The following is a 16,659-nucleotide window of genomic DNA, read 5'->3' on the forward strand; positions in this document are numbered from 1 at the left end:
ATATTCCAATTAGAGTTTTATAGAACTAAAAATTAGAACTCAGCAAACTTTTTCTGCAAAGAAGCAGATGGCTTTGTGGGGTCATGTGTTGTCTGTCACCACCTCTTAACTCTGCTTTCGTAGCCCAAAAGCAGGCACAGATAATAAGGACGTGAGCATCGCTGGTTTACATTAAAACTTATTTCCAGAACAGGCGATGGGCTTGCCTGTGGGCTAACTTCCCCTGAGGTAGAGCTTGAGTAGTTAGTTCTACGTTGAAGGAATAATCTCTAATCAAAAGATTACACTCCAAGGGGGGGGATTATACTCCATAGGCCACATTAATACGGTAGATTTTCAAGATGTATCGATGTATGTATACTTTCAAGAAGTATAATTAAGATGGGTAAGAAGTGAAGTTTTTGGATGGAAACGTTCTTAAGGCTTCTGATACATGTTGCCATGTTCCTTTCCAGAGTTCTAATACATGTGTCTTAATAGACAGTGCATGAGTGTGTCAGTTGTGGGTACCTTTGCCAACTCTGGTATTATTTGTAGGGGAAAACAATAATAGAGAGTGTCTAGCAATTTGATAGATAAAAAACGAAAACTCACGTATCTGAGAGTACTTCCCTATTCCCATTACTATTCCTTTGTGGCTTACTGGTTAAGAAAGCAAGTTTTGGAGTCAGACCTAAGTTTACACCACACTTCTGTCACTTCAGAGCTGCGAGGCTTCCAGCTTGTTTAACATCAGGCCTCACTGGCTTTGTCTCTAAAATGGGGATAACATCACCTAATAGGATTTGTATAAGTACCACACAAGGTGAGGTTTTAAAATTATTAGCTGACATTTTACAACCTAGCTGGATGTTCCATATGTGGTATTTATTGTTATTTTTGATGCTCAGGACAGATGTTACTCTTTAGGGTTGAACCTTTTTTGGGATAGCCATCTTTTTATTATTTATTTTTTTATTTATTCATTTTATTTATTTATTTATTTATTTATTTATTTATTTATTTTTTAAGATTTTATTTATTTATTAGAGAGAGAGAGAGACAGCCAGCGAGAGAGAGAACACATGCAGGGGGAGTGGGAGAGGAAGAAGCAGGCTCCCATCAGAGGGGCCTGATGTGGGGCTCGATCCCAGAACGCTGGGATCACACCCTGAGCCGAAGGCAGACGCTTAACGACTGAGCCACCCAGGGGCCCCGGGATAGCCATCTTTTTAGTGGATCATTGGGTGCAGTGATTCTGAACATTGACTTTAGGCTTAGACTGCCTTCGGTTCGTATCCCAGTTTTTATTCTTTAAAGACCAGTGTCTTTATCTGTAAAGCAGGGGTTATAATATCTACCTCACAGGGTTCTTATAAAAATTAAATGAGTTTTTATCCTAGCACAGAGTCACTATATTTTTGCTATAATTTTAAGAAGCAGTATAATGTAGCGATGACAACAGAGGCTGATCTGTGTTTTACTTGGGGCTGATCTTGGAAAAGTTAATCTCTCCAAGCCTTTATTTCATCCTTTGTGAAATTGGTCAGAATTATGACATGATCATTATATGCATTACATAAGGGATAATACATGTAAAGCTGTCAGTATAATAACTAGTTCATAGCACTTACTAGCTAGTAATATTTAAATGTTATGGATACACACAGCACACATACTCCATTTGCAGCCAGGCCTAATACGGCTTGGCGAACACGTTACTTTGCTTCCATTGTAAAGAGGCGCAGTGTGTCCAGAATCTTCCTCCACCCGACTGTTCTGTAGATGCTGTAGTCATTTGCATACTCACAGATTACATGCAATGCTTTCTTTCACCACCCTTTGCAAAAATAAGTCACATAAAGCAACTATCAAAAATACAGCGCTAGGATTGAGAAAATAACTTATATTTTAAATGTGGAAGGAAAAGTGAGGGCACTTTGTGGTGAAAGTGAAGACATTGTTTAGATAATTCTCACAAACGTACAGGTGAGAAGAATCTGAGAGGTACGGCACTGTGCTGTCAGAGATCGTGTGGGCACACGTTTCTTTTCCATAGGAGTAAAGCTTTTGGAGATGCTAAAGCAGTGCTTTTAAAAGTTTATTTATTTTGTGCTAGTGGTTCTGTCTCTTTTTTAAAAAAATCTTGGTTCTTCTTAAGATATGAAAGATATTAAAATATCAACTTGTTGTGCTATCATGTTCCGGTGTTTTATCTGTTAAGACTATACTTTTCTCCAAGTCCATTGACCTGTCTGTCCCTCGTTTTTGGCCTGCTAACTTTGCTGGCTTCAGTGTCTAAGCAAGTCCAGTTAATTGGTAGGAAAGGGGCACTGTCAGTTTTGCAATAACAGGAGTTTTCCCACATGGGCTGTGATTTATGGTTTCCATCATGCTGGTGACTCTCTTTTATAAAAAAAAGGTTTACCGGAAAATTATATACTTTGTCCGGTAGTTGTTTGCGATTCGGTGTATTCTACTGTAGAAGCTAATGCTGACCTTACTGATGCTGATAATACTTTAAAACTCGCTAGGGGCGCCTGGCTGGCTTAGTCAGTGGAGCGTGCAACTCTTGATCTCAGGGTTGTGAGTTCGAGCCCCACGTTGAGGGTAGAGTTTACTAAATAACTAACTAACTAAATAATAAAAATAATTAAAAAAATAAAACTAGCTAAATGATAGGATGGTATCCTAGCTATTTTCTTCATAAGTGGATTAGTGACATTGGTGAATAACTGAGCCACAGTTACTCATTTGAAAAAAATTAACTCAGCTTGAAGTCCTTTTCTTTTTAGCCCTTACAAGAGGATTTTCTGTTTTGTGTAGAAACTTGTATTCTTTGGCTCAATATTTTTTATTTAGGACTGGTGGTCATTTAGTTTGGTAATAGAATACGTAAGATGTCCTGTTTAAATTGTTATCCATTAGAGCACCTTTAGCCTGGGCCTGTAGCTCTGTTTATTTAAGCTCCTGTGTTCTTATAGCCAGTTTAATTCAGCCATATTAATGCAAAAGTCTTAAGAAAGTATGTGACTTAGTTTCGTTTTAATATTTGGCTTTTTTAAAGATAAAAAGTCACTCTCTTAAGTGATTGCACATGCAATCATTGGAAAGCCTTGGTTTAGGTAGTACAGAGAAATAAACTGTCCCAGGTTTGGGGTTTTTTTGGTTTTTTTTTTACTTTGGCGAGAACATTTCAGTGCTATTCTCTCAGCAAATTCAGTTATACAGTAGTGTTATCAACTCTAGTCACCATGCTTTACATTAGTTTAGTTCTTTAAGTAAAATTTAAAATACAACGTAAAATTTTGAACCTGAAATGTAGTGACATACAAAGTTAATGGGAATTGAATGGTACACGTTAACAGCGCTTTTATTATTTACGTGAGTCACGGTCCAGAAAATACTGACATAATATTTTTAAAATTTTATGGTTTCTGTGTTCCAGATAGCAGTCCTTTCCCCTCATCAATTCCACACGCTTTCCAGATTAACTTCAACAGCTTGTACACAGCTCTGTGTGAGCAGCAGACATCTGACCAAGCAACTCTTCTCTTGTACACGTTGCTCCATCAGAATAGTAATGTTAGAACATACATGTTGGCTCGCACAGATATGGAAAATCTTGTAAGTATCATACTACACATTTCACACTTTTTGTATTGTTTAATCTTTTGAAGAGCAGTTTCTTTTCCCAGGAGGGTAAGTATGTTTGCCTGGTTGCAAAGGTGATGGTTGAAAGATTGACAAGGAGCTGCCACCAGGCACAGACAGGGGTGTGAGGTTCACAGTGTAGGAGACCGTGCACATGACGACGTTGTCACGGAGCAGGAGAGCACGGCAGCACCACCAGCTTCCCTGTCCTGCAGGTCTTAACCTGCCCGGGATCCAGCCTGGTCGAGTCCTTTAAGAAACACTGCCTGCCGTTCTCAAGATACTTATACTCTTGTGGTTCTTTTCAGATGCTAGGTGTCTACCCACAAGTTCCTGTGGCTAGTCCCAGTCACAGCAAGTTCCTGATGAACATGGCTAAGCTCAGTTTCCCACGTGTCCCATCTCTTCGGCAGGCTTAGACTTGAGGTCTGCCTGAACTCCATTCTGGGAGTGTTAGAGTTATTTTAGGGTACCTTTGTCAGACAGGAACTTACATGCACTCTATCCTTTATTATGTGAGTGAAAGACTGTCCGGATTTCCATTTGTAACTAATGTGTAAACAAAAATGTTTCTGTGAGTGGAAGAGGAACCTTACCTCACCAAGGTGTTAATATTAGAATTGAAATACCTACACTAAAGATACCTGTGGGCTATTTATACATTAATAGAATTGTGATCATCCCTGAAATAGCCAGTAGCTTGCTGGTGGCAATAGGAAGGTCCCTTCTGTACCAGTTTTTACAGGTTGACAGCAGGATTCACCAAGGATTTGGTGGCCATTTTTTCAGTGTTAAAGATAAAATATTGAGTTAACATGGAATATTAGAATTCATTTGAAGTGTATGTTCTATGGCAAAGTGACACTGATGACAAAAAACATGATGAACCTGTCTGCACACCAGCTAATTATGTGGAAAATATTGGTTTCTTTAAAATAGTAAAATTGGATGTAACAACATACTGCTCATGTGAGTAAAAACTTGGAGATGGCTTGTTTACTGATGGGTGAGTGAGAATAAGCAGAGACAATTCTGAGCATGATGTATCGTAAGGGAAATGATGGCAGTAAGCAGAAAGCCCATGACACCACCTGTTCTAGAAAGTTCCATGGTAAGGATGTTGGTACGTAAGAATATGCAGGGAACAGTCATCTGTATGTGATGACATACACCAGTAAAAACTTAAAAGGTTTTGTTTTGGGGTTTTCTTTGGAGTGGGGGTGGAGGGTTGTTATGTTTATTTTTGTTTTTAATATCTTATATAGATTATTTCGATGATGTCTCAACTGATGTCCTTATCTGTCTTTTTGCCTTTATTCTATAATATGAAGACTATGATTAGAAAAAGTGTTATTGGTAGGAAATTTATTGTGCTGATCTAATTTTCATAATTTTATTCTACAATCTTTCCTATTAAGGTAATGTTTGACACAGTAGTAGTGTTTGTAAGAATACCCTATTGTGTATAAGCTCCTGCTAGGCCAGAGGCAAACCTACTTCTACTCAGTGTCACATGTTGGCCTAAGTGGTCTCTGCAGACCCACTCTTTACGTGGTGGCAGACTGTCATACAGGGTGATTGTTTTCTCTACTGGTATCTGAGCTGTGCATGGAGAAAATACTTTCAGGCATAAGCTGGTTTGTGTGGTTTTCTTTTCCCTTTAAAGAAGTCTATAACCGTGAAATTAAAACAGAGTGCATAATAAAAGCAAGAAGGTTGAAAACATTGGTCTTATAATAAAGTATGTGAAGTAGTAAATTAAAATTTCTATTTGATAGGTTTTACCAATTCTTGAGATTCTGTATCATGTTGAAGAAAGAAATTCACACCATGTGTATATGGCCCTTATAATATTATTGATCCTTACAGAAGACGATGGCTTTAATAGATCCATTCACGAAGTGGTAAGTTACCATTACTTTGCTTAGAGTTTCAAAGTTACAGAATAGGCAGGTCCCTCCGCAGGATTTACTACAGCCTTAGCATTTCCTCCTTCTTTTCCTTCTCGTAGATGTTCCCACAAGAACCTGACTTAGAAAAGGTGTGTCTGTCTTCAGATTTATGAAGTGCTTTTTTTCTGAATGACTATTAGCCATTGTTAAAAACTCTTGTCAAAATGGTTTCTTCAGTAATTGAGTTTTGCTGCCACTGAGTTCATTTTTCCTCTCTGTTTCATTTCCCTTTTTTAGTTGTGGCAGAAATTGTCAAACAGGTTTGCCTCTGGTATACGGAGTAAGTGAAAGAATAGGGAATAAAGAGAAGAAGCGTGAGAAATTGTTTCATGTTTTTGAAAACATAATTTAACTCTTTCAGTTTTAGTCTTATGGGTGAGTTCCAGCTCCAACCTGATTTTTATCTTCCTCTTTGGATTTTCTTTGTGTCAAAGTAACACATGTGTATAGGTTTGTTTTTGGTGTGTCTTTTTTTTTTTTTTTTAAGGATTTTATTTTTAAGTAATCTCTATACCCAATGTGGGGCTCGAACTCACAATCCTGAGATCAAGAGTCACATGCTCCACTGACTGAGCCAGCCAGGCGCCCCAACACATGTACGTAGTTTTAAAACGTATGTAGAAGTACTAGCTTTTAATGCAACACAATACATCCTATGTCTCCCCTACACCTGATTCCTACTCCCCAAAGACCAATGCTTTTAACTCTGTCCATGTTTCTAAATAACATGCTTATCTTGTTATTTCTTGATTTTCTAGATTTAGATAATAATTGTTCTCTTCCTAAAATGGAAAATAAGTCATAATTAGCTCTCCTTTCTGCACATCATGTCTGTTCCCTGTGAGTTCCCCGGCTTTCCGCACATAGACTTTTTCCCCTCCTTCCATTTTATTATCATTTTCAGCTTGAGAACTCAGCTTTCTCGCAATTATGATTAACTAGTATTTTTAGCTCAGCTATGTAATGTATGATGGTTGCATTTTCTTTCTTGTTCATGTTTTGGTTTTTCTGTAGCACACGATTGCCCAGTTTTTATTCATGTACCAATCACTAATTCAGCTCCCATCCTTCAGCAGAACTGAGAATTCCCTCTAAATATGCTTAAATACATCGCATATCTTCTTAGTTTTCATTTTCTTCTTTGGCTTTTGTCTTCGGCCATGTTGGAGGCGTAACTCAAATGTTTGGTGATCAATGTTTGTTTATATTTAGAAGTAAGGCACTAAAAAGTTGATTGTAAGTTCTGTGTGTGGGCAGGACTTACTTGATTTAAGCTGCTCTACGTGGTCTGTTTCTCTGGGCACTCTGCGCTCCTTAGGCCTTTTCTTTTGGGCTTGTCAGTTTCCAGAGGGGGCTCTTCCAGTCTTCATGCTGTGGGGGTCTAGCGGAAGAAGGGGCTAGGGCTTTCACTCTTTAGGATACAAACACTTTTTTCCCTCTTGTCTTCAGTATGGTTTTTGTGACATGTTTACTCTTCTCTGATGATGTGCCGGTAAAACTTTTTTTGTCTCTTATATGGTGTGATCATCATTTCAACTAAGATTTAAGGAATCTTGACACTGTAGAAAGAGGATAAAACATACAAATTTCTTGATTCTTGTGTTTAGTAAAGTAACAGAGAAAATATTTGTACTGATTTTCTCACTTTTTATAGCATTTATCTTTAATAAGAAACAAAAACCAATATAATTTTTAAAAATATTTAAATTTTAGTATAAAATGTGCACAACTTTTGAAGGTACAACTTAGGAGATTTTACCTATGTGTATACCTGTGTTGTTACCACCCAGATCAAGTTACTGAACACTTCTAACATAACAGAAATGCCTTTTCCTGTCCAGTGCCCCACAACCAATCAGTGAACCACTATTCTGACTTTCACTCTTTAGAGTGTTGCTGAATTTACCAGTGTTATGGTTGGTTCTTTTGTATTGCTAGGTGCTATTCCATTGTATGAATATGCCACAGTATATTTATCCATTCTCTTGGTGGTAGATACTTTTTTCCCCACAGTTTGGGACTATTTTTGATAAGGCTGCTGTGCCCAGTTTTGCGTCTGTACATCGGTGGACATCTGCACTCATTCTCTTGAGGGTATGCCTAGGGTGGGATTGCTGGGTCAAGGGCAGGTGTGTGTTTAGCTTGAAGAGACAGTAATAAAACTGAAGTTGTGTCTAACTCCAAGTTCGCAGTTCCACTCCAAGGTTGTATATGCACTTTTACAAAGAGAGTACATGCTTATTGATGGTCATCTAACAGCACTGTTGATAATATTGAAAATGTTTAGAGCATGCAGACTCAAACAGGGTGCTGGCTACATCTGGAGAATAAGAAGGGGGAATGAAAATGGGGAAGGGTACGCAGCGGGGCTTCCCCTATGTCTGTAGATGCTGTATTTGCTTCAACAGCATGGAAAACAAAATAAAACAAGAAGTCACCAAAAAGAACTTTGAAGCAAATATGACAAAATATGTTAAGATTTGACAAAAATCAAGGATGGATACACTTTTTATTATATTGTTTTCTATACTTTTTTTGTATCCTTATTATACTTGGTAATTAAAGTCTGCATAGGAGTTTGCATTAAAATTAAACTTTACTGACTGCCAAGATAGGGTTGGTAAGATAGGGACGGCATTAGGTTCGTTCATATTCAGACTCAGTTCCATAAGGATTTCAGGATATTCCAGATGACATTTCAAATTCAGGTATTTAAACAAATTTTTCTTTCCCCTGTAGAATTTGACTTTCTTGTTTACCTTTGTTTATTTTTATTCTTTTCCTTTCCATATGTAGTAGTAAAAATGAGTAAGTAAATATTTCTACCAAAATTTTCTACATGGAATCATTAGCTGTGGATCTAATTATACATGAAATAGATTCTGGTATCTCATTTTGACTTGAAGTTGCATTTCCTCATACCCAATGATGATGAGCATTTTTTCATGTACTTTTCATGTGCTTATATATCCTCTTCTGTGAAGTATCTTTCCAAATTTTCCCCATTTTAAAAAATTATACTTTAAAAAGTTAATTGTAGTTTTTGTTTTTTTTTTAAGATTTTATTTATTTGAGAGAAAGCGCACACAAGTGGTGTGGATAGGGACAAAGGGAGAAGCAGGCTCCCTGCTGAGCAGGGAGCCCGATGCAGGACTCCATCCCAGGACCCTGGGATCATGACCTGAACCAAAGGCAGACGATTAACCAACTGAACCACCCAGGCGCCCCTAGTTAATTGTAGTTTTAAGAAAAACAGAATTCATGTACCCTTTACCTAGTTTCCCTTAGTGACAACATAATTGCAAAACAGTAATACAATACCACAATCAAGACATTGGCTTTGACATAGTCACGATACAAGACGTTGCCATCACCACAGGGATGTCCCTGTGTTGACTTTGTATAGCCATACTTCCTTCTTAAAAAATTGGGTTTTTGTTTTATTACTGAGTTGTAAGGCTTCTTTATATATTCTGAATCAGATGGATTTTTCCCCCCAGTCTGTTAATGTGGTGCATTATACTGATTAAGATTTGAATATTGAATGTACCTTACATTCATGGGATACACTGCACTTGGCCATGATATATTCTCTTTTTATATATATTTGGTTAAGTTTTGAGCTTTGATAGTTTGTGTCTTTCAAGGAATTGGTACATTTCTTCTGAGGTATTGAATTTATTCCTGTAAAGTTGTCCATAATTTTTTTATTAATTTTTTTTCTTATTACTGTTTTTCCCCCTTACCTTTTTATATCTGCACTAGCTATAGAGATGTTATTGCTCTTATTCTTAATGTTGGAATATGTATCATTTCTGTCTTATTCTACCTCTATCTGGCTAGAGGTCTGTCCTCCCTCCCTCCCTTCCTCTTTTGAAAGGACCAACTTTTTTTTTTTTTTTTAAGATTTGTTTATTTTAAAGAGAGAGTGAACACACATATGGGAGGAGAGGCAGAGAGAGAGAAGGAGACAAACAGACTCCCTGCTGAGTGCGGAGCCTGAGGCAGGGCTTGATCTCAGGACCCTGAGATCATGACCTGAGCCAAAACCAAGAGTCAGACGCTTAACCAACTGAGCCACCCAGGCACCCCTCAAAGGACCAATTTTGGATTCCATTGACTTTTTTCTGTCTTCTATTTCATTAATTTCTACTTTTTATTTCCTTTCTTCTGCTTACTTGAAGTTTTAACTTGCTCTTTTTTTTTTTTTTTTAGATTTGTTTTTTAGGTAGAAACTTAGATCTTAGATTTTAAATCTTTCTACTTTTTTACTATAAGCAAAATATATGAAAATTCATAAGATTGACAAACCCCCAGAAAGATGATCAAGAAGAGAAAGAGTTACAAATGTCTATTACTGAGAATGTACAGGAGATCAGGACAGATGCTACAGATACTAAAAAATGTTCAGAGGATACTATGAGTAATTTTATGCTATAAAATTTAACTGTTGAGTGAAATGGACAAATTTCCTTTACTCCCAGAAGAATACTTAACCAAAGCTCACAAAAGAAAAAAAAAATCAAAATAGTCCTGTTTCTGTTAAAGGAACTGACTTTGTAATGTAAAATCATCGTAAATGGAAAATTGTTGGCTGAGCTGATTTTTACCTATGAATTCTGAAAACTGAAGGAAGAAATAACACCAGTTGTATACAATCTCATCTGGAGAGTAGAAAAAAGGAAAACTTTCCAACTCATTTTATAAGGCCAGCATAATCTTGATGCCAAATTTACCAAAATTTGATAAAAGAAAATTACAGGTGGATCTTGCGTGGAGAGACAAAAATTTAGTAAGTGGCACAAATGTAATTATAAGGCTTATCAATCTAATATTGTAAAATGGAATAAAGCAACGTAGCAAAAAGAATATATCTATGTCAATAGCAATATTCCAGGAATGCAAAGATAGTTTAATATTAGAAAATCTCTTAATGTAACTTATTAATTTAAGAGAGAAAACAATCATCTCAGTAGATACAGAAAAAGGATTTGATAAAATTCAACACCAGTTCATGATAAACAAAACAAAATTCTCAACAAAATAAGGGTAGAAAAGAAATTCCTTGTCTTAACAGAGTGTATCTACAAAAACCTACCATTAAAAGCATTATACTCTATTGGAGAATTTTAGAAATATTTTCTTGAAAGTCAGAACAAAAGGGATGCTGTGTATTACCACTCCTCTATAGCATTATATCAGAACTCTAAGCAGGTCAATTAAACTTGAAAAGAGAGGAAATCTAAATGTCTGTATTTACAGATGTTGTGAGTGACTACATAGGAAATTCAATATTCTCTAATATTAGAAATGTTAGGAGAGTTGAGTGAATCTTCTGAATCCAAGATCCATATACAAAACAAATACAATTTCTACACACCAGCAAGAGAGCACTTTAAAAATGTGATCTAGAGAGGCACCTGGGTGGTTCAGTTAGTTAAGTGTCCAACTCTTGATTTCAGCTCAGGTTGTGATCTCAGGGTCATGAGATTGAGTTCTGCATCTGGCTCCATGCTCAGCAGGGTGTCTGCTTGAGATTCTCTCCCTCTCTGTCCCCCCTCTTTCTCAAAAAATAAATAAATCTTCAAAAATGTGATCTAGAGATACATTTATGATGGCGATAAAACTGCAGTGAACTTGGGAATCAATGTAACAAAGAAAGTGCAGCATCTAAATGAAAGATATTACAATGGAATATTACTCAGCTATCAGAAAGAACGAGTTCTCAACATTTGCTACAACATGGACAGCACTGGAGGAGATAATGCTAAGTGAAATAAGTCAAGCAGAGAAAGACAACTATCATATGATTTCTCTCATCTATGGAACATAAGAACTAGGATGATCAGTAGGGGAAGAAAGGGATAAAGAAAGGGGGGGTAATCAGAAGGGGGAATGAAACATGAGAGACTATGGACTATGAGAAACAAACTGAGGACTTCAGAGGGGAGGGGGGTGGGGGAATGGGATAGACCGGTGATGGGTAGTAAGGAGGGCACGTATTGCATGGTGCACTGGGTGTTATACACAACTAATGAATCATCGAGCCTTACATCGGAAACCGGGGATGTACTGTATGGTGACTAACATAATACAATAAAAAATCATTAAAAAAAAAATAAAATAAAATAAAAAAAAATAAAAAATAAAAAAAAATAAATAAATGAAAGATATTAAATATGACTTAATAAATGGAGAGAGATACCATGTTCATGGATAGGAAGACTCAGTGATAGAGTTGTTAATTTGCTTTCATTAATCATTATGTTGAATGCAATTCTGATCAAAATCTCAAGATTTTTGTGAGACTTGATCAACTGCAGTTGACCTTTGAGCAACATAGGTTTGAACTGTGTGGGTGTACTGATAACATGGATGTTTTCAATAAATACAGTACTATAAATGTATCTTCTCTTCCCTAGTAGGCTTATCACTAAGTACATTTTCAGGAGTCGAAAATTTGACTTTTGGATGGATCTTTGACTGTGCAGGGGCTGGACACCCCTAACTTCTGCATTCCTCAAGTGTCAACTTCAATCCCTGAAATCATATAGAAGAACATTTTGCCTAGAAAGTTTCTGAAGGAAAGCAGTGTGGAGTTATCCTACCAGATAAAACTAGTTACAAAACATTAGTAATTAAATTTGGAGAGTCCAGAAATTACACACTCACGTATGGCAACACAACTGTATGACAGAAGTAGTAGGTAAATTGTGCTGAGATTGAGAGCTTGACTTATCTAATAGGAAAAGTAAAATTAGATTATTTTGCCTCACATACAATGACAAATTCCATTTGTGTTAATAAGGCCTAGATGTGAAAAGCTGAACTTTCAAATCTCCAAGGAGAAATTAAAGGATAATATTTTTATGAACTCAGGATAGTGATTTCTTAAGCATAACATAAAATGTATAAACCATGAGTAAAAACATTAATAAATTTGACTACAACAAAATGAAAAACTTTCATGGTTTATAAAGGTGAAAACAAGCCATAGACAGGAAGATGGATTAGCATAACGAGTTAGAAAAACCAAAGTATTCAATAGAAAAATGGGCAAAGTAATAGAAAGAATATGAAACCTGAATGACCAGCAAACATTTTTTTTTTTTTAAAGATTTTATTTATTTATTAAACAGAGATAGAGACAGCCAGTGAGATAGGGAACACAAGCAGGGGGAGTGGGAGAGGAAGAAGCAGGCTCTCAGCGGAGAAGCCCGACGTGGGGCTCGATCCCAGAAGGCCAGGATCACGCCCTGAGCCAAAGGCAGACGCTTAACCGCTGTGCCACCCCGGCGCCCCAGACCAGCAAACATTTTTAAACGATGTTCACCCCGATGATTTGTCAGGATCATGCTAATTAAAATAACTGAAATATTTTGTACTTATCAGTTTGGCTGAAATGACAAGCTCTGTTAAGAATTGGTAAGGATCTAGAGAAAGAGAACTCTCATATACTATATAAATGAGCAGAACCGCTTTTGAAAGGAATGTGGCGTTTTACATTCCTCAAATAACCTGCACAAGTAAATACTCTGCCTCCCAGCAATTCCATTTCCTGGTTGTGTCCTAAGAAAACATTTTCCAGAGATTCACAAGAGCTCATTTGATTATCGTTGTAGCATTGTTTGTAGTGTTCAGAAATTGCAAACAGCTGATAACATAAATGAAATACTGTACAGCAGCTAGAATGAATGAAATAGAGCTGCGTGTATTGATAATAATAAATCTCAATCATCTGCATGGTAATGAAGTATCAAATTCAGGCTGCCAGAGGTTAGAGAATAGGATCAGCGAGGAGTGGCTAGGGGGCTTCAGGACGTCAGAAGCAAAATAGTAACATTTGAAAAAACAGTGATGGATACAGTGGTGTTCTTTATGCCAGGCTATTTAACTTCTCTGAAATGTCTGTGATGACAGAAACCTCTGACTGTGCTCTCTGAGGTGGTAGCACTTGTAATGTGGCTGGTGTGACTGAGGAATGGAATTTTTAATTTTGTTAAAATTTAATTTTAAGTTAAATACCTGCTTATGACTCATGCTACTGTGGTGAACACTGCTACTCTATGCTTTTTAGTTAATAGTGACCCACTACATTTATTAAAAAAAAAAAAAGCTAATCAGTGACTTCGCAATTTTGCTTCTTTGCAAACTCTTGGAGATTCACTTATGAAGTCATTAAGTACTGAAAACTGGGTAGCTTAAAATCTGTTTTACAGATTATTTTTCTTTTTAAAATTTATATGATTCCTGACTGACTTTAGATAATTAATGTTCAGAGTATGAAAATATGGAGAGTAAGGAGTCCCTGGTTTCTGAGTATCCTATAGTGAGATTCTGGATAGTAAGGGTAAGGATCTACATTGTAACATTTCCAGTTTTTCCCCTAATAAAAACAATTTCCATTAATGGAAGAGTGGACCCAAGAAAATGTGGCCTATTAGTACGGTACTATTCAGTGCTTAGATGGAATGAAGTAGAGGTGATATTCAGATCTTTAACTAGTATGGTACCAAAATCAGCTAGTAAGAATGGGATCAACCGTGGTCCTTCATTGTCTGCTGTACCTTAATTGCTGAACCCCCAGGAGGTCCCGGGGGAGTAGCTTGGGGCAACAGCTATTTATTAATTACCATAGAAGTATTCATTTTAAGAAATGATTAGTACTATCAGAATTTGGCATATGTGACAAATATTAATTTTCTTATATGCATCAACATGTGGGGCGGGGTTACAAGAACTTATTGAGTGAAAAAAATAAGATGCAAACAAATACCTGTGTGTACTAATTTCCTGGGGCTGCCATAACTAATTACTGCAAACTGGATGGCTAGAAACAACAGAAATTGATTGTCACAGTTCTGGTGATTAGAAGTTCAGAAGCAAGGTGTCAGCAGGGCCATGTTCTCTCTGAAAGACCTGGGGAGAGGTCTGCCTCTTCTTAGTTTCTGGTGGCCAGTCCTTGGTGTCCTTGGCTTGCAGCTTCTGTGTGTCTGTTGTGTCGTGGCCTTCTCTCATGTGGGTGCATGTTTCTGTGTGTCTCCTCCTCCTCTTCTGGGGACACCAGTCATATTGGATTTAGGGTCCATCCTAACCCAGTATGACCTCCTCTTGGTCATATATTTATGAAGACCCTGTTTTCAAGTAAGGTCACATTCACAGGTTTTGGATGACATGAGTTTTGGGGGACACTATTCAACCCAAGACACCATGATAATGTTTTTGTAAACAAGCAAATACACAAAGGAATCCTGGGTTTTGGAGGGAGTGTGTGTACATATAAAGCACTTGAAAGGGACTAGAAAGATATATACTAAATTCAAGATAGTGGTTGATAGTATACCCCTCTTTGGGGGAATAAAATGGGATTTATGTCTTTAAAAAATGAAATGTTAACAGTTGATGTCAATTGTGGGAGTATGGAGGTTAATTATTCTCTGCCTTTCTATACATCCTTGATTTTTTAAAGAGTTGATATTACACAGTCTGTTACTGTACTGTACTCTTAACATATATAAACATTTGGAAGAGATAATATTCAATAAAACCAAATCTATATGGGGGGGAAGCTCAGGAAAAGACCTAGTATGAGCTATTCTCATATCCTTTTTGAGAAGGAAGACATTTTCAGATCCTTGAGGGGTTTCCTTCTGCATATTATTTGAGTTAGTTGACCATGAAATTGTACAATCAGGATACCAGTCTGTGACTATTAAACTGTATGTCTAAGTATTGAATATAAGAAATGGGGAATTGTTTTTGTAGGAGCCAGTTAAATAGGATCTAAATAGGTCAATGGCTACAGCTAAGTTACCAAGAAAATTTTCTGTATGTTGCCCATTATGCATTGATGTCCCATGGGAAGCTGTGTGAGCTTTATAACTAGTTATTTATAATTTTTCTTAAACACAACCAGAATTTCTAAACAACGATACATTTTTCCCAGGAACAAAAGAAAGTTTTATGTGAAGACTAAATTGGATTTCTAATTTTTATAGTAACATTGTAAGTTTACTATGTGGATACCATTTAAATATTTGTTGAATGTTAAATGAGTAAGACTGCTTTTTTTCAAAACATTTCTTCCATCCAGGTATATAATTGACACACACAAGCAGATGTTAAGAACTAATGACCTCTGTTTCAAATAAGGATGGCTTATGATGATTTATTTCTAAATAAAGGAGCTGAGAGAGGAGAAACTGAACTATACTCAAATGTGTGACCTTTAAAAAGACAGAGACTTCTCTCACTAATAAAGTTGCCTAATGAGTATCCTGTGTTAGCATTTACTTGGAGACTTAAGAGTATTGGTTCTAAAACTTTTTGTTCTTTACACTTAAAAATAATTGACACCAAATAGCTTTTTTCTGTGGGCTTTAGTTTTGTACGTTTACCATATTAGAAATTAAAACAGAGATATTTAAAAAATATTTAATCAGGTCGTTTAGAAATAATAGTTATTATAATAAACCCAATACATGTTAGCATTGATAATATATTTTTATGAAAAATAACTGGTTTTGCCAAAGAAAAATTTAACAAGAAGAATGGCATTTACAGTTTTTGCAAATCTCTTTTAACGAATTGCCTTAACAGAAGACTGATAGATTCTCATGTCTGCTTCTGTATTAAAATTGTTACACTATCAGTCGTGTTATGTAGCACCTGAAAAACTCAACTATACACTCATGAGAGAATGAGAGTGGAAAGTAATGTTTTGGAATTATCATGAAAATAGTTTTGGCCCTGAGAATTCTCCACAAGTGTCTCTGGGACGCCTGCAGGGTCCCAGGATGACATTTTGAGAACTGGTGCCTTAGAGAGTAAGTCAGAGGGACCGAGCACTTCACTGTTCTCTGTAAAGGTTCAACTGGCAAAATTCGATATTTTGAATTTTTTAAACTATTATTTGTTTTACACGTAGGTTATCTCTTCTACTTGGTGATGGCCATCCTTAGTCATGAATACAGGGGAATGCTTACACGTTTACATTTTTTACCTCACAAACAATATTCAGCTACTAGGTAGTGGGCATTTGCAGTATGCCAGCCTCTGAGTGGAGACTGCAGAA

At 36.6% G+C, this 16,659-nt stretch overlaps 1 protein-coding gene across 3 annotated transcripts in view; it reads left to right on the plus strand.

Moving 5' to 3' along the window:
- DYM (dymeclin) overlaps positions 1–16,659 on the plus strand; it is a 334,659-nt gene that overhangs the window by 125,867 nt on the left and 192,133 nt on the right. For all 3 annotated transcript variants that reach the window (XM_048218645.2, XM_057313102.1, XM_048218650.2), the window contains exons 10-11: positions 3,428–3,606; positions 5,412–5,537. In XM_048218645.2, the coding sequence (XP_048074602.1) occupies positions 3,428–3,606; positions 5,412–5,537 (305 nt within the window). The remainder of the gene's footprint in view (positions 1–3,427; positions 3,607–5,411; positions 5,538–16,659) is intronic.

The sequence above is a fragment of the Ursus arctos genome, unplaced genomic scaffold (genome assembly GCF_023065955.2).
Source record: "Ursus arctos isolate Adak ecotype North America unplaced genomic scaffold, UrsArc2.0 scaffold_17, whole genome shotgun sequence".
NCBI lineage: Eukaryota > Metazoa > Chordata > Mammalia > Carnivora > Ursidae > Ursus > Ursus arctos.